At 43.9% G+C, this 22802-nt stretch overlaps 1 protein-coding gene across 2 annotated transcripts in view; it reads right to left on the bottom strand.

Moving 5' to 3' along the window:
- The window catches only part of EGLN1 (egl-9 family hypoxia inducible factor 1), a 42800-nt gene extending 20302 nt beyond the window's left edge, over positions 1 to 22498 (bottom strand). For both annotated transcript variants that reach the window (XR_002908998.2, XM_024215926.2), the window contains exon 1: positions 21152 to 22498. Coding sequence is in view for 1 of the 2 variants with exons in the window: in XM_024215926.2 (XP_024071694.1) it covers positions 21152 to 22030 (879 nt within the window). In the remaining variant the exon portion in view is untranslated. The remainder of the gene's footprint in view (positions 1 to 21151) is intronic.
- Positions 22499 to 22802: the final 304 nt, after the last annotated feature.

Raw genomic sequence — 22802 nt, 5'->3', positions numbered from 1 at the left:
CAAGTGGAAAGTTCACCATAATTAACACCTTTGTTAGCAGTCTCTAGATAATATAACAATGACAGAATGGGCATGGACAATGCTCCCCCAAAACATGCTCCCCCTAAACACAGCTGAAACACAATGTCAGAAGAGCAGGGGACGCTCGCATTGGTACTGCCTGAAAAGGCTCTATTCTATGGTTAAAAGGATTGCTTCCGTTTCTGTGCTTTAAGTTTGGCACCTCTTAGAACAGAGGGGGGCAAACTATGGCCCGCAAGCCACATCTGGCCGGCAGGACCCTTCCCTCTGGCCCCTGAGCTCCTGCCAGGGAGCGGGGTCAGGACAGGCTTGCGGAGGAGCCAGCCCAACTCTCCAGCAGCAGCGTGGTGAGCGGGGCTCCCCTCCCTTCCTGCCTCCCTCACAGTCACAGTTCCCCCAGCACCTGGGCAGCATGGCTGCAGCTGCGGCCAGGTGGCTCAGCTATAGCACCACCAGATCTGGTGCTCCAGGGCAGCACGGTCAGGGGGCGTTGCAGGGAGGCGGTCAAGGGGCCTGGGCCCTGCTGCCGGGGCCAGTGGCAGAGCAAGCCAGAGCCCCCTTCCACCCCCCACATGCTTGGCCCTTGTCCCCAGCAGCCAAGCCCAGACAGGGAGTGAGCCCTGCCCGACTGCCAGGGAGAGCAGCTAAACAAGCAAGGGAAATGCACAGGGAAAGGACTGAGCCCCCCTTTCCCCCACCCCACAGGTAACGTGGGGCGGGGCGAGCAGGGAGGGTTGGATAGGGTGTGGGGGGCCCCAGTGGGGCAGTCACAGGGTGGGGAGCAGGGGGGATTGGATAGGGGACAGGCGTCCCCAGGTGATGGTCAAGGGGCAGAGAGCAGGGGTGTTTGGATAGGACGCTGGAGTCCCCGGGGGAGGGGGCAGTCAGGGGTGTGGAGCGGGAGGGGGGTTGGGGGGGATTCCAGGGGGCTGGATAGGGGGCGGGGGACAGGCCACACCTCACTGTTTAGGGAGGCACAGCCTCCCCCAGCCCTCCATACAATTTCTGTACCGGATGTGGCCCTAGGGACAAAAAGTTTGCCCACCTCTGTCTTAAAGCACAAATTTAAATTTGCCACACACACCCCTCTAATTTACACTGACTTTTTTTTAAATTTAACAGCAGCAGCAAAGAACAGAAAGCTATCTCCAGAACTATTTTAAGTCAGGACTTCACTTACATTACTTACCTAGACTGTAAGCTTTTCAGACCAGAGGCTGTTTTTGTTATGTTTGCACATGCCTAGCAAAACAGGCTTGGACCTGTATTGTACCACAATATAAATAACAACGGTCTCCAAAAAATAATGCTTTCCAGTTAAGTTCACAGATTTGAAACAAAAACCATTTACCTTAAAGAATCGTTGACAAGCTTTTTAAAGGGTATTTAAAAAATGAAATGTTAAAGAGAAGTCAGAATAGAGTACTTGACCATGTTCCTTCCACTACAGAAGGAAAGAGGAGTTACACATTGTTTCATGCAGTGCGGGGGGGGGGGGGGGGAAATGAAGGTGCCTAAATTTAAGTGAAATAAAAACATTTTTGGAGAAAAAATAGGTTACAAAAGGGACTATTTAAAGAAGCCCTGATTCATCTTTTCCTTTGAAGCTAATCTCCAGACTCTAGAGTGTACCTACACTGCAAAAATTTGTGTTTTTCTGCAACAGTACAGAAAAACTCATTAGTGGGGTCAAGACCCAGTAATGCTTTGGTTGGTCGTTTTCAAAGGGATACCATTAACTTGAAACACTGTCAATTATAAAGCAAGTTAAATGCATCTTCAAGTACTACCCCTACTCCCAAGTCCCCTCTGCAAATTTTGTAGTTTTACCTCACCCTTTCCTATATTAGTATTAACTATATCTCTTCCCTGCTGATGTGTGAAAGATTCCAAACAGGGGAGATTGAATGATTAGATAACACAATCGAGGAAACTGTTGATACACAGAGACCTGTCAAATGCACAAAGAAAACTGACAAGAAAAGTATGTATTGTCTCCTAGCTTAAGCATAACTAATCTTATGCATTACAACAGTAGGTCAAACTTAGTCAGAAAAATGTGTTTTAACTTTGTGTCCTTTTAACACAAGAGCTTTGAATTCCCAAATCATCCCATATTTAGATACTTTTTTATTTTAACATAAGTATTAATATTATGAATAAAACTAAGCATATCCTATGTAGGTATACCTCTACCCCGACATAATGCGGTTGTGGGGAGCCAAAAATCCCTACCGCGTTATAGATGAAACGCCATTATATCGGGGTAGGGGCGGCAGGGCTCCAGCAGTGATTTAAAGAGCTCCAGGGAGCCCGAGCCCTTTAAATCGCTGGCCGAGCCCCGCTGCCACAACCCCAGGGTAGCAGCAGCAGGGCTCTAGCGGTGATTTAAAGGACCTGGGGCTCCCCGCAGCAGCCAGAGCCCCGGATCCTTTAAAGCGCCGCCCGAGCCCCACTGCTACCGCGCTATATGCGAACCTGTGTTATATCGGGTCACGTTATAGCGGGGTAGAGGTGTAATTCTAAAATCAATAACTGACGTAACTAATTGGTAAAATTACTCAGTTATGATAGGTTCTTTTATTTTCCCCCCAAGCACACTAAATGGAATGGAAAGCTAACATGTTGTTCTACCTCCAGAAACAGTTACCATTTGTGCTTGTATAAACTGTTATAGCAGATTGTTATTATACTGGCTCACTTTGACAGAATTGCAATATTATGACCAAATGGTGATCTGCTGCTCAAAGATAAGTGCAGAAACAATTTGAGTGTACATTTGCTAAAAATAGGTATAAAATTAGATTTATATTTTTCAAGTACCAGGCTAGTCCACTAACAATGTTTCATTCCCATAAATTCATTACTATTATAGGAAAAAGTAATTAACACCAAGCCCACCAAGGTGACTGAGGCCTGTTACCAGGCTCCAACATTCTAAAAAAAAGAGTAATTTTCTAGCCTTTGTGATTACTAAGAAAGTCTTCTGAATGCAACATAGCCTTCATCAGTCGGTAGACATACGAACTGAAACAACAGCTCTAATGGCCAGATTATCCATTTCAGTGGTAAAAGCCACAAGAGAAGACTTGTTGAGAGGGAGTTTCTGAGAGAATCTCTTCAGATTCCCATGTATCATCCCATCAGAGGCAGGGTCTGGTCTCCAACCAGACAGGTCCTGGTCTCCAACCAGACAGGTCCTCTGGGAAATTCCACTTCCTTCCTGCTGTACATGGACAACTTAGATCAATTGGGATACTCACCCACTCCCTCCTAAACCACCAGTTTTGTATGGAGTCCTCCACTGTGGAGTCTGCTCATCCCACTGGTATCATGGAGCACATCGGAGACCTATCCACTTTCATTGCATTTTCTCCACTGAAGCCTATTTGAACATATCAGTTTTTACTTAAGTTCCTTCTCATCCCTATCCTTTTATTTTGAATTTCAATAAATAGGAGTGATTAAAAACCAGCATGCTTGGGAACGTAATGCAAAAACTTCCCGACATTACTCAATCCTAACCTGAAACATTCCTCTGGTTTCATTCCTGGCTTCTCTCAAAGAACGGCTACCAAACATTAGCCATGTAATGAGGACAAATGTCCACTAAAGTTTAAAGTGATTCCATGATGCTCACTTGCATGGAATGTAAACCAAGCATCCAAAAGTGACAGTGAATTAATGTACAGAGTGCCACCTTTCCTTATATAGAGGTACGCTATCAAGTTACTGTGTTTCCCTATGTTGCCTATACCCAAGATTTAAAAATATTTTAAAATTATTTTTCCACTACTGATACTAGTCTATTTTTTAAATTTCTCTCAGCTCGAGCAAGATAAATGAAGTCAGTTTTAGTCTTGTTTATAATCAGTTTCATTTTCAAGCTCTCAATGCTGCAGTGTTTGAGGTGCAAATAATGCAGATAAATGTTTAACAAGAAACATTTTTTACTTAAATATTGATTGAAACATTTCAGTTTATTGTGGGCTTTAAAAGAGCTTGATTTTGTAAATTATAAGGTAGGAGTCTTGGGGGGGGGGGAGAAACTGGGGGGGGGGGGACACTCCTATGTGAAGATGTTTTATCTACTCTTACAAGTAATACCTAAGTGTACTGTAAAAAAAATAAATAAATAAATAAACTAGAGGTTTGGGGAGATTGGGCCATTCTCCCCCCCCACATTTTTTGTTTTGAAAGTTTGGGGGGGGGGGTTGTATCATTTCACTGTAGTCAGCTTTCTCCTTTCAGGGGGTCTTTCACACACCAATAGAAAAGGAATACATTTTTTATAAATATAGCTTTACAACCACAAAAACTGGCAAAAGTACTCATGGCAGGTTTAATATTGGAGACTAACTCTTTTTAAATTAATCAGATTTCAAGTTGACAGCACACCTTTAAAAGGTAAGAAGTAATCAGACTTTCGGCCAACTCACTCTGGCAGCATTGTAGTACAGCAACAAATACTCACTGTACCTTTATTGAAAACATGCATACTGACTTGCCATAAGATTAGCTTCTTCTGTTTCCACCAATCAAAACAAAAGTAAAAAAAAAAAAAAAAAAAAAGATGGATTTACTTTTATGAATAAGAGGGTTTCAAAACTGGCTGATGCTCCACCCCCAATTCAGACCATAAATAAGGTTAAGCCATCCAACAGTATGACTGACCATTTATTTCACTGGGCATAATATAACATGCCAGCTGAAATTTAATTAGCTCAAGATTCCCTTATCAACTGGCTACAGTTTCCTTTCTCACAATGCCAAGGCTATGTGCCAGCTATCTTAACAGCAATGGAACAACTTCAACTGAAATGAATAAGAGCCTGATACCCTTTACCAAAAACAGATCAAATGTTCTAATGAAGCACAAGCTGTTCGTTGAGTTTCACTGTTGTGGTGAATATTAGCTGAATGGATGTTTAAAATGAGACCGTAAAGAATTAACTCAGGGTTTAGTAAAACTGAACAAGAACAGCTCTGAAAACTTTTCTTGCCAGTACATCATCTCCTCTTTCCACATCTACAGGATCTTTAAGAAAGCAGAGAAGTCTATTGGAATTTTAGTGGAAGATTCTTGTCAGTACGGGGGTATGGAGAGTTTTAAGACCTACAGAATTAAAGTTCTACATTACATAACTTCCAAGCACATTCAACTCCTGAATACTATCAACTTAAATTACTCATTGTTATACCAATTAAAAAAGCTGATCTAGACAAAAATACCCGCAGCCTCCTGAACTGCAGAAGTACTGGAAGGTCACAGATCTTGGCTCTACAACAGGTCAACCTAGTAGTCACAGGAAAGGAATGTCAATACAGAAATCTCCATCCCGTTGCTAAGAACCCCAAACTATTAACCTGACAACTGAAAATGACAAGTGGAGGGCTGTGGGATGGGATCCCTCAGTAGCTGGGTTTAAAATATATTTATACTTAAATTGAAATCTTCGGTCCATGTATTGCCTATTAGAAACTCTACCCCAGCTAAGCACCCACTCCCCGTAAAACATAGTAGGGGTCCCTAAAATGGTTCATTGCACTCATCTGACATTGTTTTAAAGATCCTGACTGACATTTACTGAAATGCAGGATAGCGTCAGACTCTGGTTTTGGGAAAGAAATGGTGCAGACATTCTATGGGTCCCCAAAATTCTGAATAGCCTCTGCTGAAGAGGTCAGAACTTTTGTAGGCCAGTTGCCATAAAAAGTAGCCTTTAGCTCGATCATGCCCTAATTGTGTTTGGACTATATTAACTGAACTATAAAAATAATCCTCAGTCTTAAAGAGTTGTTGTTAGTGCCCACTAGAAATTTGAGATGTTAGGCTGCAGAGTTTTGTAATAAAGGGATTTTGTATTATTTATAGTCAAATTCCTATAAAAATATTAATTTTGAGTTAAAATTGCTCAAGTATTTCTTCCCAATGTGAATAGTGAAAAGTAATGAAAGCCTAACTTAAAACAACACTGGTTAAGCACGTAATGGCTACTGAGTTTGTCTGCAGTCACTGCACTTGAGTGTCCAGTTCAGCAGCTTTCAACCTGAGATTATGATCCAAATTTACCAGCAGTTTTTGCAGGGTCATGAGCCAACTAATTCTGATCTTCAACTGAAGATTTGCTCAGCAAAATGCAACCAGTCATCCTCAGAATCCAGGAGAGGTATCTTAAATGACTTAGCAATTACCACTGCAGTGCCTCCTTTAAAGAGCCATGAAAAACTATGCAAAAAGGAATGGGATTTGAAAAGGTCCATTGAAAGTGAATATTGAGTCCCTGAAGGGGGGGGAGGGGGAAAAGAAAGAAAGAAAAGAAAAAAAAAAAAAAAAAAGAGGCTGTTAAATTCATATGTAACCCATTGCTTTCTATACTATTTTTACCATCTAAAAGGAAATCTATATTCTAATAATTTGGCATTCTGCATCACCAAAATCCATCCCTATAGGAATAAATATTCTCTACATCTCTCCCCCACTTCCAAAATGGACCTTATTTCATCCTCTTGTTTCTTCACATGCAAATGAAAAATGGCTATAGTAGCCAAAGAAACAATGTTAACAAGAGGCATACAGAATTATTATGGACAATATTATAATAGAATATCCAGTATATTCATATAAGTAGCAGAAGCTGGGGAATTCACATAACTTTCTTTGTCCATTCAATGAAAAGGTCGGTTCATTTGCTTGTCTGTTCATTTAATATGTTACTTTATTAGCATTAATATAGAGTAATCTGTAAGTCTCTTTCTGGTATTACCAAGCGCTTCCAATCATGGTTTGAGAAACTCCAAGAACCGTTCTTCTGATTACATATTAGTTATTTCCCAAACAGCACAAGAGGTAGAGGAGCCTTGATTAGAGTATTAAGGGACACGAGTTAAATCAGTGGTTCTCAACCAGGGGTACATGTACCCCTGGGGGTACGCAGAGGGTGCATCAGCTCATCTAGATATTTGCCTAGTTTTACAACAGGCTATATAAAAAGCACTAGCAAAGTTAGTACAAACTAAAATTCCATACAAACAATGACTTGTTTAGACTGCTCTATTTACTATACACTGAAATGTAAGTACAATATTTATATTCCAATTGATTTATTTTATAATTACATGGTAAAAATGAGAAAGTAAGCAATTTTTCAGTAATAGTGTGCTGTGACACTTTAGTATTTGTATGTTTGATTTTGTAAGCAAGTTGTTTTTAAGTGAGGTGAAACTTGGGGTTACACAAGACAAATCAGACTCCTGAAAGGTGTACAGTAGTCTGGAGAGGTTGAGAGCCACTGGGTTAGGTTACAAAACCTACTTAAAGCCTTCTTTTCAGTCAGAGTTTTCTGAAATGTTATTCTTTGCGGATAAAACATGTTTGGCCTTCACCCTAAGGAGAGATTTTCCAAATAGTTTTAGGAAAGCCTATTTAGCTGGTTTTTGAATTATTAGTGAGAGAAGAGATAACTATTCACCTGAAATGCTGCTTCTCTAAAGGTATGTTTGCTTGGATTCCTACTCTTGCATATTGACTCCTGGCCTTCATAACATTAGGAACAACCTTAGCTCTCAAAAATTTCAGGCCCTTTGAGGCACTGGCAAAGAGAAATTACTTATCTGCACAGTAACTTGAGTTTGAAATGTGTTGTACACACACACCATGCTCTCGAGTAGATTGGAATCTTTTGGCCAGCAGTGTCCGTTAGGGCCAAGCATGCACCGAGTGTCTTTGTGCTTTGCACTGAAGGCATAAAGGGAGGTCTCACCCAACCAACCCTCAGTTCCTTCTCCACCGCAAAATCCAGATGCTATAGAACTCCATAACAGAAGGGATCGAGGGTGGGTCTTGGAATATATATTTATATGGAGAACAAATCTCTAAAAACTCCAGTTACAAATGTTTACAAAAGTTTAGGCTGGAAATTAGAAGGTTTCTAATTATCAGACAGGAGTGATGTTCTAGAACAGCCTTCCAATATGAGTAGTGGGGGAAAACCAACCTAACTAGTTTTAAGATGGAGCTTGATAAATTTAAAGACAGAATTACATGACTAGGTTGCCTGCAATAGCAGGAGGCTGGACTTTCTGATCCAGGAGGTCCCTTCCAGATCAGGAGTAATCAATTATTTTTTGTCAAGGTCCAAATTTCTTGGTCAAGGTATAGTCAAGGTCCAGACTCCAGAGAAAAATAATATAAAAAATAACAATAATGATGATAATAATAATAAGTAAATAAAAGATTTCAGTCTGTTCAAAAGCTTTTGGCAGTCCAGATTTGGTCCGCAGTCTGCCTACTGACTACCCCTGCTTCCAGTCCTGCATTCCTACACAGGTAAGCAATTGCTTTTTCTTCAAGTGCTATATATAGTCCACTCTTAGTGACTCAGAAGCTGTGACCCATTCTAACAAGGTATGTACTTTATTCAACCCTGCATGCAACATAGGTGTAGTCTGGCATGCAACGTAACAGAAATGCAATAAACTATCTGGTCCAGTACACTGTGACAAGTCCTAGCTGTTGTTTGAGGAACTGTCTGAAGTTGAGTGATGAGCATGGACATGGTCTCCAATTTTCCCTGAGGCAGGCAACTTCTGGCTGTCTTAGGGTATGTCTACACTGCAATTAAACACCTGTGGCTGACTCATGCCAGCTGACTCAGGCTAAGGACCTGTTTAACTGTGGTGCAGACTTTCAATCTAGGACCCTCTCACCAAACATTCATGCTGAGCATTCTGAGGTCTGGAATAGGTCCCCAACCACCATTCTTCTTAGATATGAAGTAGTATTCGGAACAGAAATCTTTTCTTCTGTGTTGTGGAGCTCAGAGATGAGGGCGCTCAGCCAAGAAGTGACTAGTCTCATGTGAGAGGGGTACCTGAATAAGGATTGGGAAGCTGGGTTGTGGGTAGGTGTAGTGCAGAACTGAACTGTATAATTAGACGTAATGATCTCTCAGACCCACATCTGTTATAATCAAGGCTAAGATTTTGTCACGATTATTTTTAGTAAAAGTCACTGACGGGTCAGGGGCAACAAACAAAAATTCATGGCGCCCGGGACTTTTACTAAAAACAACAGTACAAGCTGCGGGGCAGGAGTGCATGGCCCCAGCGGCGGCCCCTGCCATGGGGCTATGTGGGGAGCATAGCCTCGGCTTCAGCCCCAACCCCTGCCACGGTTTCAGCTACTGACAGCTGAAGAAGTCACAGAGGTCCAGTAAAATCACGGAATCAGTGACTGCCGTGACTAAATCGTAGCCTTAGTTATAATGTTCCATAACCCCCAAAATAGGAAGAACAGGTTTCCAAAATATTTTAGAGAAGGAGGAAGAGGAGTTAGAGTCAGGGTCAGTTTGTAGCTCTCACTCAACAAATCAGAAGGATTGTTTACTGGAAAATTTTGACTGTGAGGTGATAGTTGCTGTTGATCTTTTTTCCCGCCCCCCTCAATCTGTGCCACTTCTTAAGAAGCTCTGAGGGTTTCTGGTAACAGAAGGAGCTTGGGGGGTTGTTCTCAGCCTTGAGTAAGTCTGGGACTTATCATGCTTCCTTTTCACTGCAGATGTGTATGGCACCCAAAAGTAGTGCAGAAATTCTTAAAGAGTGCGGAGGGCATCATCTGTCTTTCTACTGAATAAACTGGGGCCCTCGAGCAGAAGATCCTCTACCGTGGATTGGACCTCTCTAAGTGGCGCTGCATCACCACTGATCCTGCCATGGAGCATGAAGCAGTATCTGCAGCAGCCAGAGATGCTCATAAAGACACTCGCTATTAACTGACCTTCAGTAATAAAAGAAACTGTGCTCTATGATCTTGTGGCAATTTCTCAATAAAGTCTGCAAATTCAGTGTAGATGAGAAAAAAAACATACCATACTACAAGTGCTCGATAATTACAGATTCTCAACTGCAAACTTGGAGTTAAATAATTTTTATAAGCAAATAGGTCCAAACATTTTGGATCCCTTTGAGTCAGGGCTATTTTAGAGAGAAGTTGTCTGCTCTTTTTGTTTGCAGCTGCTACTACAAGAAAGCCTTACTACAAGAGAAGAATACAGATATACTGCTCCCCCAGAAGACACAAAATACCTTTTGTCAGCTTTCTTGGCTGTTGGGGCTATAGTAGCTGGCATCTGCCAGACAGTTTTTTTAGGTTCTAAAGGGGCCTCATTTATTGGGAGAGTAACCCATCCTGGCACAGACTGATGTCCTCCTCCTCATGACGTTGTTCCTCCTCAGAGGGTTCTTCGGAATGTTCCTTCTCAAGAGGGGTTTCCTTAAGGCTGAGCAGTTTTCTGCCTCTAAATAAACACTCTCTCTCTGGAATGGTGTATGTGAAGTGTGTTTCCAATAAGGAACCCCAGGGCTCCAGTATGGCTATGAAAGGGCATTATAAAGGAATGAGAGAGGGCCTTAGTGGGATGGATACCAAGGCACATGGAGGAAGTAGACTCTTACAATGTCTAGAATAGGACGACACTCTGGAATCACTCTCCAAGTCAAAATCTGGAGAGGGGTCTTTAGGAGAATAGGTGGACAACTCGCCTTCACTGTTGGGATTCTGAAGTAAGCTATTTTCATCACCAAAGGAGAAGCTGCAGAGGAAGCAGTGGTTGGTCATAACCCTCACAGTCCTTCAAAACCATGAACCTCATTGGTACTTATGCTGAGGGGGACTAATGTAAAACAGGTATTTTTAAAAGGGTAATGCTGAGACACTGGCAGCTGGTCTCAAAAGGAGGCAAGCCCATTTGGGTCTCAAAGTGAAAGGGCCAAGAATCTTTTCAGACCTAGAGGAATTCTGGCCTGACTCAAGCCAGGAGCAAAGACCTAGTCACCATGCCATCTTTAAGAGAGGAAAAATAAGTTTGCATCTAAAAGAAGTGTATAACTTGTTTCTCCACCAATAATTCAAACATGAACTAGATGCCAGAAGGGGGCTGCACATCACAACCTTTGTGGGAAGGAGCAGAGTTCTTTCTGAAGGAGCAGCCAGAGAACAGCAGAAAGTAGGTCGTACTTTGAATGTTGAACAAAGCATGGACTGAGAAGAAGGGACAAGAAAAAGAAGAGGGCAAGGAGAGGCTGAGAACAGAAACAATGGGACTGTGTTTCTGTTCATTCTTAAAAAAACAAAAAATTAAGAAAAAATCTTTAACATTACATTAAGGTTACAAAAGTTAAAAACAATGAAGTAAGGCTATGCAAAAGTATATATTCTTATAACTAACCTACACTGCCTCTATTGTATGTTAAATACACATTATCAATTTAACTACATACAAAAATATTACACAGATGTACAATGTGGTTATGTCAGTACTCAGGTTACACAGTAAAATGCAGTTTTTTAATTGCTAAACCATTGTTCACAAAAATGAGGGAAAGCAAATGGCCAAACATTCTTTTTCTAAAGAACTGGGCAGTGAGTACACATGTAACAGAGAGGGTCATTTGAGGACCCTATATTTAAAAATAAAAAGGCTCTTTACCTATATAATCACCTTTCGTAAAAGCGAGGATCAGGGTGAATAAAGGATGAGTGAAGGATGGAATAAAACATTCACTTCAATGCTGAATTAGCACGTTTTTTGTGCTTAACATATAAACCAGCCTCATCACCCACTGTAATTCAACCACTGAAGGTGGAAGTAGACACTATGAGAACCTATAAGTTTAGGCCACATCTATGCCATGGGGACTACACTAGCACAGCTATGGTGCTGTAGCTATGCTAGCATAACCCTGTAGAGCAGACACCGCCTACAGTAATGGAAGGGGTTTTTCATTCTCTGTTAGAACACCACCTTCCCAAGCAATGATAGCTAGGTTGACAGAAGCATTCTCCCATCAACCTAGCTACACCTACAGCAGGAGTTTAGGTTGGCATAGCTACATCACTCAGGGAAGTGGATTTTTCTCACCCTTGAGCACCAGAACTATGTCAACCTAAATTGCACGTGTAAACCAAGATTTAGCCATCTGTGATAGGATGAAATAACTGTGGTGGTTGTGTCCAACCCCTTGCCCTACCAAAAGGCAGAGGAGAGTAAAGATCCAGCTAGTCCAGCCACATCACATACTGGAATATGAAATATGCTTTCAATGAACCACCACACAAGGAAAAAGGTTTCTCCATAGCTTTGGATAAGTAAAATTACCAGAAAGGACTACTAGCAATCTGACAGCAGGAGATTAAATTATGATTGAGCAGACAATATAAAAGCTGAATATAGTAGGGATAGACTTTGGGGGCATATGTACTGTAAGAGTTAGGACATAGATGCTGGAGCTCTCATAAGATTAGATTGGATTTACTAACTTTCTAGAAATAATTTTGACTTCTTAGAAACTAACTTTCCAACAGTAATATTATTATGTAATTCTACTAATGTAACCAAGTTCTACAGACTAGGAACAGAAAAGACCTTTTATGCAAAGCCTGCTCTGTGTAATGGTTGGGAAAGACCAGAATCACAGCCAGAAATTATACTGCCAAAAAAAGAAAATCCCCAACATGCCAGGAATACCTATACCAGGAAAAACAGTGAGGATAGTACTATGACACATTATCAGATTCTCATATGGTGTAACTTAGAGGGAAAACATATGAGAAGGAGTCCAAAACAGCATTTTGTCCAGAATGCAACTTGGCTACAGACTCAGAATTAAATCCAGTGGTGCATGCTCTATCACTGGATTTAATTCCCCATAATAATTAATTTAGCAAGATAATGGTTATTTTAGAAATCAGTACATTGTTTTACTTAAGGGTTCATAACCAATAGTCCAGAATCTCCAGTCCACAAAGTTCACTTTCCACTATTTTTGTGGTGAAAAGTGAATTTATATGGTGCAAAGCACCCAGGAGATTGTCTCTAGAGAATTCCCCCTGTGTAAGGGGAATCTCCACCACCAGCTCAGAAGCCTTCTCTGCCAACTCTACTGCACCATGTGTTGGAGCTTTACTCTAGTGTAAAGAGAAGAAGGAGACACTTGGGCAGGTAAGGGGCATGTCAGAGTGGGGCTCTAATACACCCAATTCTCCACTGGACTAAGGACCCTGAGAGACCTTACATCAACGGTGTAAATTAAACTTGCTCACCTTGCAGTTTTAACTTAAGCCAGGACAAAATAGCTGAGAGACCACCTTTTTGTTCCATGTTTGTATAGGGCCTAGCACAATGTGGTCCTGCTCTCTGAATAGGGCCCCTAGGTGCAGCAGAAATACAAATATTAAATAATAATAGTCAAGCAGGAAGCTACAACTGACTTCCTCCCAGTCTCCCCTCCCCATTGCTTCTAAGCAGAACCCAAGTGCAGTGGAGAATCAAGCACAATTTGTTTTAAATGTGCTACCCACTTTTTAGTCACTGCTCTAGGAATACATTCTTTCTGATTTTAAAAAGGGCAAGCTTTGAAAAGAATGGTCACATTTGTACCTTATCTTTGCAAAAGAGTATACAGTGAAGTTCTGACTACCTGAAGATCATCTGAGACACCTGAAACTTTCATACAATGATGTTAAATGTGATCAGGAATGCAAATACAGCAGATTTTAATGTCACTGTGGTTTGAGGAAGTTGATTTTAAATTGATCTACTTAAACCAGCGCAAGCCCCTAATGTAAATAAACTCTTGTTTAAGTTTAAGTCATTTTAGTTTGCATTGCTATCAAATTAAGGCAAACAATCGATTTAAACTGATTGAATTAAACCTAGCCTATTAACTAGCATAAGAAATATTTTTGTAGTGATGTCCACAAAGCCACACTCCCTGCAATGTAAAAAGAGTACAACAGATGAGTATTGCGTTTAATTGTAACACATTATCACCTTTATGCAATAAAACTTAAAAAATGCAATTTACTACACCTCTTGCTTTTGTTCTATAGGCCTTGGCTACACTGGCAATTCACAGCGCTGCACTTGCTGCACTCGGGTGTGAAAAAACACCCCCCCTTAGTGCAGCGAGTGCAGAGCTGTAAAGCGCCAGTGTAATCAGCGCCTGCAGCGCTGCAAGCTACTCCTCTCGGAGAGGTGGAGTACTTGCAGCGCTGCGAGAGAGCTCTCGCAGCGCTGGCAGCGCTGTGAATCCGCGAGTGTAGCCCAAGGCCATAGTCTTTTCCCTTCCTGGACTGCACTTCACTTTTTTTTATTTTCCCTGTAATAGATCATAACTATCTCTCTTCCTGTGTCATCAATGTCGGTCTCTTTTTCTCTGTCCCTCCACTTGCTTATGCATCTTTCCCTATGTTGTGTTCTCTACCACCTCTATATTTCCTTTCTTCTCCCTCTCTCCCAAAATATCAGTCTACTCTCCCAAATAGAGACGATTCCTCAGGCTAGTAGATGTTGGATAAATATTTCAAGGCCCAGCTACTACTCCTTTTCATACACTTAGGGCTTGTCTACACTGGCTATTTACAGCGCTGCAACTTTCTCGCTCGGGTGTGAAAAAGCAACAAGTTTCAGCGCTGTAAAGCACCAGCGTAGACAGTGCACTAGTGCTGGTAGCCGCGCTCCCAGCACTGATAGCTACGCCCCTCGTGGAGGTGGGTTTTTAGAGCGCTGTGCCACAACCACACAAGGCACATTTAAGTGCTGCCGGGGCAGCACTTTAGCGTTGCCGGTGTAGACTAGCCCTTACTAAATAGCCTTCTAATGGTAATGACCCCCGCTCCAACCACTATATAAGCCTTGATTAAATCTGAACTGATGATCTTGTGAATGATCATGTCTCAACTGCTTACCGAGGAAAAACTTTCAGTACTGAAATCAATTACTTAAATTTTTGGATGTTTTTCAATAGTATTAGCCATTAAAATGGCATTTTGTCCTTTCATCAGCAATCCAGTCACTTCTGTAAAGGCACCCAGCTATCAGCTAAAGCAGAGAGAGTTTTTGCTTTTGCATCTCTAGAAAAAAGGTAGAAGATAGAAAAAAGGTGTAAAATATTACAGTTGTTTTCAACCAATGAAACATTTATGAAACAACATAATTCCTACCCTTTTATTACAGCAGGCTATGGACTGGAGTCATTTATGATTCATTCCTTCTCCTAACAGAACAAGTTTGTTTACAGGGCTTGGACCAGTACTGGTAAAAGGTCAAATATTCAATAAAAATGCTGTGGTGACTTCTGTGCCAATACTCACCCTCGCCACACCCTCAACAACAACAAAAAATCGATCTAAGATACACAACTTCAGCTACGAGAATAGCGTAGCTGAAGTTGACGTATCTTAGATCAAATTAAAATTATTTACTTCGCGTCCTCGCGGTGCTGGATCGACGGCCGCGGCTCCCCCGCCGACTTTGCTTCCGCCTCTCGCACTGCTGGAGTTCAGCAGTCGACGGGAGAGCGATCGGGGATTGATTTATCGCGTCTACACTACACGCGATAAATCGATCCCCGATAGATCGAGCGCTACCCGCCGATCCAGCGGGTAGTGTAGACGTACCCTTAGAGTGCTTGTGCTATGGGAGTATACTGCATCAGACCTTGCTGGTAAAGCTGAGCATTCTTGTCCTGCCAGAGCAAAGGCCAACTCTAAAATGATCCCTGTAGCCCATAGTATTTTATGCTGATTTACCTACTATCCTGTTAAAAGTATTTTGTTGTCATGAATATCAAACATTATAAGGCTTCTTTTACATTCTCCATACACCCATACTAAGCAATCCAAAACATTACAGACACAAATATAAAAAACAATGTTTGAAAGGCAAGATTGCAACTGTCCCTATAACAAGCCAAATGTACTTAATACAGTAAAAAATATGTAAGCTATAGCACGGCAAAGTGCATTATACCAAATACCTATGTATGTTGGGGCTTACACAAAGCTGGATCAGTAGTTATAAATGGGAATCTAATATAATCACACTTCTTCTAGTGTGCCATTGTTTGTTTTAAAAAAGAAAAGCAGTTTTTGCTACCAAAGAAAAGCACACTTTTGGTGTAAGGACTGTTCGGAACAGGGCTTGAAAATTTACTAGACTACACAGTACCCAGAACTAAGCCTGTTAACCAAAGGTCAAAATGAAAGGTGCCCCACCAGCAAGGCCAAATGGCAGTGACCCAATGTGGTGCCCCACCCCTTATCCCTCTGATCTGCCAGGAATGTGGATGCTCAGACTCTGAACATACTGCAATTCCCTCAACCCTGGGACTAAAAGAAGGGGGAAGGAAGGAAGGGACTCATTTTTCATAACAGTTTTTATATAACAGTTGTATAATAAATGTGGAGCCTTCTTTCCCTTCTCCTATCAAGCAGCCAGTGGTTGGAAAGTCTCCACTACTCTACCCCTCCCCCACCCTTTACTTTTTGGGTTCTCCTCTACCATGAATAGTATTTATTATACTGCTGCTGGCGCACAGCCAGTCCCCTGCTGTTCAGGTGTCTCAATCATCCTCACACCTTCACCTCTTTGTCTCTGTCCTATCCACCTTGTGTGTGTTCCATCTCTACTATTTTCCTCCCCAGAACTGTACTACTCAATCAGGTGATCGCGATTAGTTTCACTATGCTACTCTTGCCAAACAGAGAAAGCACTCTGAAGGAGTGGCACAAGTGCAATTCTGTACAGTTGGTGAAGGCTGAGGTAGGAAGAAATAAATATTCATTTTCATAGCACTCCTAGTCCCAGTTAGCTGTGGGAGTAAGTGAATAAGCTTGGTTCAGAAATATACACTAGACCAGGGGTAGGCAACCTATGGCACGCGTGCCGAAGGCGGCACGTGAGCTGATTTTCAGTGGCACTCACACTGCCCGGGTCCTGGACACTGGTCCGGGGGGCTCTGCATTTTAATTTAATTTTAAATGAAGCTTCTTAAACATTTTAAAAACCTTATTTACTTTACATACAACAATAGTTTAGTTATATATTATAGACTTATAGAAAGAGACCTTCTAAAAACATTAAAATGTATTACTGGCACACGAAACCTTAAATTAGAGTGAATGAATGAAGACTCGGCACACCACTTCTGAAATGCTGCCGACCCCTGCACTAGACCGAATACCTTGGCAATTTTAACCTTCCTTTTGAGACTTTTCCCTCTTCTCTCCTTTTGTCTATCCCCTAACCCACTCAAGAGAATGATTCTTGTCAGTTCACTGACTTCCACTTTGTCCCTGCTGAAGTTGCTGAGGAAGTAAGTTTACCCCCAGCAGCACAAGCATTAGCCTCAGAAAAGCAACATCTCTCTAAACCTTTTTCTCTCTTGGAGGGATCTTGTCCATAACACATCCCCAGAGATTTCAGAAGGTACAGACTGCATCCAAGTAGGACTAACCACATTCCATCAATCTTATTCTTACTCCATTTAGAACTAACTGCAGGAAGGAATTCTCTCCTGCCCATTTACATCATTTCACAATTAGCCAAGGGGTTTCTGAGGTGGAGGTGTAACCACCTCTGAAGCATCAGGTATCTGCCACTGCCAGAAGCTGGTAGGATACCAGACTAAATGAACTAATAGTTTGATGCTGTATGTCAACTCCAACAGTCCTCCTTCTAAGCCCCAGTCTTGCTATTTACACCATACTACCCATCTATCGTAAACTGCAGGATTGGGGTCTGAATTACAAAAAGGCAGAGGCCATGGAAAATGCAGGATTACCATTCAAATAGTACTACTCCAATTTTAAATCTAACAATACTACAGATTTTAGGAGGCTGTTTTGTAATATTTTAACTTTGAGGTTTTTTTGAGTGGAATACTTACTTGAAGGATGAATTGGCTAACAAATGTCACGCTATGGAGTTACGCAAGAAACCCACACAATCATAGCATGTCAGCCATCAGTTTCCAACATAATAGCCTTTCAAATTAAGTGTCAGTACACCAAGGTACACAAACAAAATTCCACACACACTCTCCATCAGCAGGGAAATCTATTTAATTTACTATATCCCAAAGGAGGCCAGGGCTACCCTCCTTCCAGTTTCTCCCTCTCCCCCATAGCTTCCTACTAGCTGATGCTCTGCAGCAACAAGAGTCTGTCACAGTGCAACAGACACACATTGCTTCTTAGCAGTTCACACTAACATTCTTATATTGCAACAGAAGTAGCAAGTTGTCAGAGATGTCTGAAAATGATGTTTCAACTTTTTTGCAAAAGTTTAAAAGTTTTGATATTTTTTCTTATTACTAGTCCTTTATTAAACTTAGAGATGTCCTATACAGTCTCCTGTAAAGGCTGTGATTTTTTTCTTTAAGAATCCAAAGAAAACAGTTGCAAGTCAGGATGACTATGACATGAAACTTTGAATTCCATGTTAAGAGGGCTAGTGTCTCAAAAAAACCCACTAAGGAAAATATGAATGTACTCATTTTTGGCAAAACTGGCAAAGAAAACATCTCACAAACAATCACACCTTTCCTCTCCTCGCCACTTACATTTTACAGTAGGTTATAAAAACAGCACTGCCTGATGACTCCACTACAGGTCAACAAGTTACAAACTTTAAAAAAAAAAAAAAAACACCACACACACACCTGGATACTTACCCAATAATTTCCATTTTGTTGTATTCATAAATGTGCCAAATATTGCAATCTGACATATTATAGTCACTCTGTAAGCCATAGTCCCATATCTGGCAGTTTTATGCAAACACCTATTTACAGCACTTTCTGTATTACTACACCAATGCAACTCATGGTAATTTAATAGACTACATACACGCTAAAGCCTCCATTGCCAAGAGCATGTTCATAAGCAAACACCCACTAAGTAATTCTAGAAGTATTCATAACAAGAATTACTATTTCAGAATTTATAAACTGAAGTAATCATGAGAAACTGATCAAACACTATTGTAGCATGAGATCTCCGAAGTGGTCAAATTACTTAATATCAAAAGGGGAACACTACAGACAGTGGCCATCACATTCCAAATTTTCAGGGACCACCAGTTCAAACAGAATTTAAAGGAGGATCATTTTCACACTTGTGTAGAGTGTGAGAGTTTCCACAGCAGATACTGTATATCTTCAGACCTGTCTTTTACTTATGAAGAAAAAGAAAAAACTCAAGTCCGTCAAATTAAACTGCATCATTTTCAAAACTATTTCCCCACCTGTACAATATGAGTTTTCTGTCACATTCAGAACAAAAAACTGCTGTGCACATAAGAGGATAGAGAAGAGGAAAATTAGAACTAACAAGTCCTCTAGCAACCTTGACATTACAGACCTGCCTCATCTTTCTCGGGAGGAGAGAGACCTCTATTTGAAGCTGTGTTTCTGAAGCGGTGTTTCTTGTACTTTCACAAACAAGGATTGTGCTGTATGAGTTGAGACATTTAATACAGTATTACAGTTTTGCATATGGGATGTAGCATTCATGAAAGCATGCCCACTGACTGTCCTAGAAATGGAAGTCAGACACAGAACCAGCACAGCACTGACAGCAGCAATCACTGTTGTATGCAGTGTAGTTTTAGCCATGTGTGTCCCAGGATATTAGAGACACAAGATGGGTGAGGTATAATTTTTTTTTTTATTTCGAGCCACACAAAGCTCTTCTTCGGGTCTGATTTTTCCCAGAGCTCTGTGTGGCTCAAAAGCTTGTCTCTCTAACCAACAGAAGCTGGTCCAATAAAAGATATTACCTCACTCACCAGCAATACACATTACCCCACCCTGACATTTAGGGACAACCCTCTAGGAATGAGAAGCTGTTCAGTTCCCAGGACTATCCAATCCTTGGCCCCGCCAAGCCTATGCTTACACTTGCAATGAGAATTTTAGAGAGTTCTAAACAGGGTTAGACAACACAGCAATTAAAACGCTGTTCATGTAATCCTCCTGTTGCTATTTCCAGCAGAGTTTCTTTGGAGCTGCACAGTAACAACATTGACTAAGATGCTCAATATTGGTATCAGTGGAGCTCGCCTGTCAGTGGCATTTTTGACAAGAGGAAACAGACTAAACTATTTTATTTTTCAGTTCTCACTTGAGTTGCCCCTTCGGGGTGAGACAGAAGGGCAGCGAGAGGTGATGATCTAATTCATTAACCCTGCTTGGCCTTGGAGGAGCTGCTAGATAGGTGGATAGAATCATAGACTATTAGGGTTGGAAGAGACCTCAGGAGGTCATCTAGTCCAATCCCCTGCTCAAAGCAGGGCCAACCCCAGCTAAATCATCCCAGCCAGGGTTTTGTCAAGCCGTGCCTTAAAAACCTCTAAGGATGGAGATTCCACCACCTCCCTAGGTAACCCATTCCAGTGCTTCACCACCCTCCTAGTAAAACAGTGTTTCCTAATATACAACCTAGACCTCCCCCACTGCAACTTGAGACCATTGCTCCTTGTTCTGTCATCTGCCACCACTGAGAACAGCCTAGCTCCATCCTCTCTGGAACCCCCCTTCAGGTAGTTGAAGGCTGCTATCAAATCCCCCATCACTCTTCTCTTCTGCAGACTAAATAACCCCAGTTCCCTCAGCCTCTCCTCATGAATCATGTGCCCCAGCCCTCTAATAATTTTTGTTGCCCTCCGCTGGACTCTCTTCAATTTGTCCACATCCCTTCTGTAGTGGGGGGACCAAAACTGGATGCAATACTCCAGGTGTGGCCTCACCAGTGCCAAATAGAGGGGAATAATCACTTCCCTCAATCTGCTGGCAATGCTCCTACTAACACAGCCCAATATGCCATTGGCCTTCTTGGCAACAAGGGCACACTGCTGACTCTCATCCAGTTTCTCGTCCACTGTAAACCCCAGGGTCCTTTTCTGCAGAACTGCCGCTTAGCCAGTCGGTCCCCAGCCTGTAGCAGTGCACGGGATTCTTCCTTCCTAAGTACAAAACTCCGCACTTATCCTTGTTGAACCTCATCAGATTTCTTTTGGCCCAATCCTCCAATTTGTCTAGGTCACTCTGGACTCTATCCCTACCCTCTAGTGTATCGACTTCTCCCCTCAGCTTAGTGCCAACTGTGAATTTGCGGAGGTTGCCATTCATCCCATCATCCAGATCACTAATCAAGATGTTGAACAAAGCCATGAGCAGGAGGAGGAAATGGGCAAGGAGAGAAGCCCCAGGTATTGGGGAGCTTGGGGTGGAGGCCGAGCCGCAGGTGTGTGCGCGAGATGATTGGGGGGAAGGGAGGGTCACTCACTTTCGTCCTGCCGTTGATTTTGTAGTTGCCCAGCTTGCCATTGCAATGGCGGATGAGATCGTCCATGCTGTTCATGAGGAGCCCGATGGTCTGGCAGCCCGGCTCCTTGCCCTCCACCCAGGTGATCTTGTCCCCGCGGATGTCCTTGGAGGAGTCGCTCTTCTGGCTGACCAGCTGCCCGTCGGTGAAGCGGCCGGTGTGGTGCAGAGCCCGCACCTCCCGGGCGATGCGCCCACCCACCTCCTTGCCCAGGAACTCGTCCACCACGCAGATGCCGTGCTTGTTCATGCAGGGCACGATGTACTCCAGCGCCAGCCGCTGCGGCACCAACGACTTGGTCTGCCCGTTCGGCCGCAGCGCGCCCCCGCCGGCCCCGGCCTGGCCCCCGCCAGGGTATAGGTTGGATTTGTCCCGGTAGACGAGCCCCGCCTCCCCGCCCGGAGCTGCCGCCGCCGCAGCCTCCTCTTCGGCGGGGGCCGCCGCCTCGGACAGCGCAGCAGCGGCCGTGGGAACGTGGTTGTTTGTCAGAGGCGCCGCAGCCGCAGCCTCCTCCTCAGCGCCGGGGCCCGCGCCCGGCGGCACCTTCCTAGCTACGGCTCCGTCCTCCCTGCCGCCGCCTGCTCCGGCGGCGGCCCCGGCGTGGTGCTCGGCAGCGCCCCCTGCCGCCGCCGCGCCGCCACCGCTGCGGCAGATGAGCTTGTGCTTCTTCCAGTCCTGGCGCTGGTGCTCCTTGCTGCAGTAGAAAGAGCTGCGGCAGCGGCCGCACCGCAGCAGGTTCTCCATCTTCCCGCACAGCTCGCAGTACTGCCGGTCCCGCTCGCTGCCGCCACCCCCGCCGCCCTGGCCGGCCCCGCTGCCCCCGCCGCTGTCATTGGCCATGGCGCCGCCGCCCCTGGTGCTCCGGGGGGTCGTGGGGGGCAGCAGCGCTCAGGCGGGCCGCGCTGGGAGGGAGCCTGGGAGGGCGGGCAGCTCTCACTGCATCATGGCCGTCCCTGCTCCGCGGCGGCCTCCGCTCCCCTGCCTGCCTCCCGCGACGGAGCCCGGGCCTCCTCCTGGGTGGGGAGCGGGCACCCGCGGGAGCCGAGGCCGCTCTGATCTCCCCAGGGGCTCAGGCTCGCCACCGCCTCATCGCTGCTCCGGCGAGGGAAGCAGCGGGGAGTGCCGGAGCCGCCGCCGCCGCCTCTCCCCTCTGCGCCGGGAACTAGGGTCTCCTCCTCTTCCCGGTGCGGGTCGGCGTCTCCTCCCTTCGCCTCGCCGCTGCCTGAGTCGGGGGGGTTGCGGGGGCGAGGAGGAGGCGCCACTATCTCTGCCCGCTTTGCACGTACGCCACTTCCAGCCAGCCTGCGCGGCCGGGGCGGGGCCGCAGAGTAGGGGGAGTGCGGGCCAGCTCAGCACTGCTGCAGCGTTGGGGGTGGGGCTGTAACACCCCTCCTGAGGGAGGTTTTAGTTCGTCAGCCACCTTAAAGGCCGTGATTTGTTTGTATTAGAGCAGACGGGGTGGATTTTGCCCTCAGTCACTTTAAGCAGCCCTGCCAGGACATGAGTAGACACCCCTTTGCTCTCTCTCCGGAGCCCAGTTGGAGCTGAGGCCAAACCAAAACCTTGGAACCAAGCACCCATATTTTACAAAAATCTGTTCTGACCTCCTCGC

This window comes from Terrapene carolina, unplaced genomic scaffold, assembly GCF_002925995.2.
Source record: "Terrapene carolina triunguis isolate 2854851 unplaced genomic scaffold, T_m_triunguis-2.0 Scaffold85, whole genome shotgun sequence".
In the NCBI taxonomy this organism is placed as follows: Eukaryota; Metazoa; Chordata; order Testudines; family Emydidae; genus Terrapene; species Terrapene triunguis.
The sequence above is the reverse complement of the archived record's forward strand: the minus strand, read 5'-3'. Positions and strand labels throughout refer to the sequence as shown.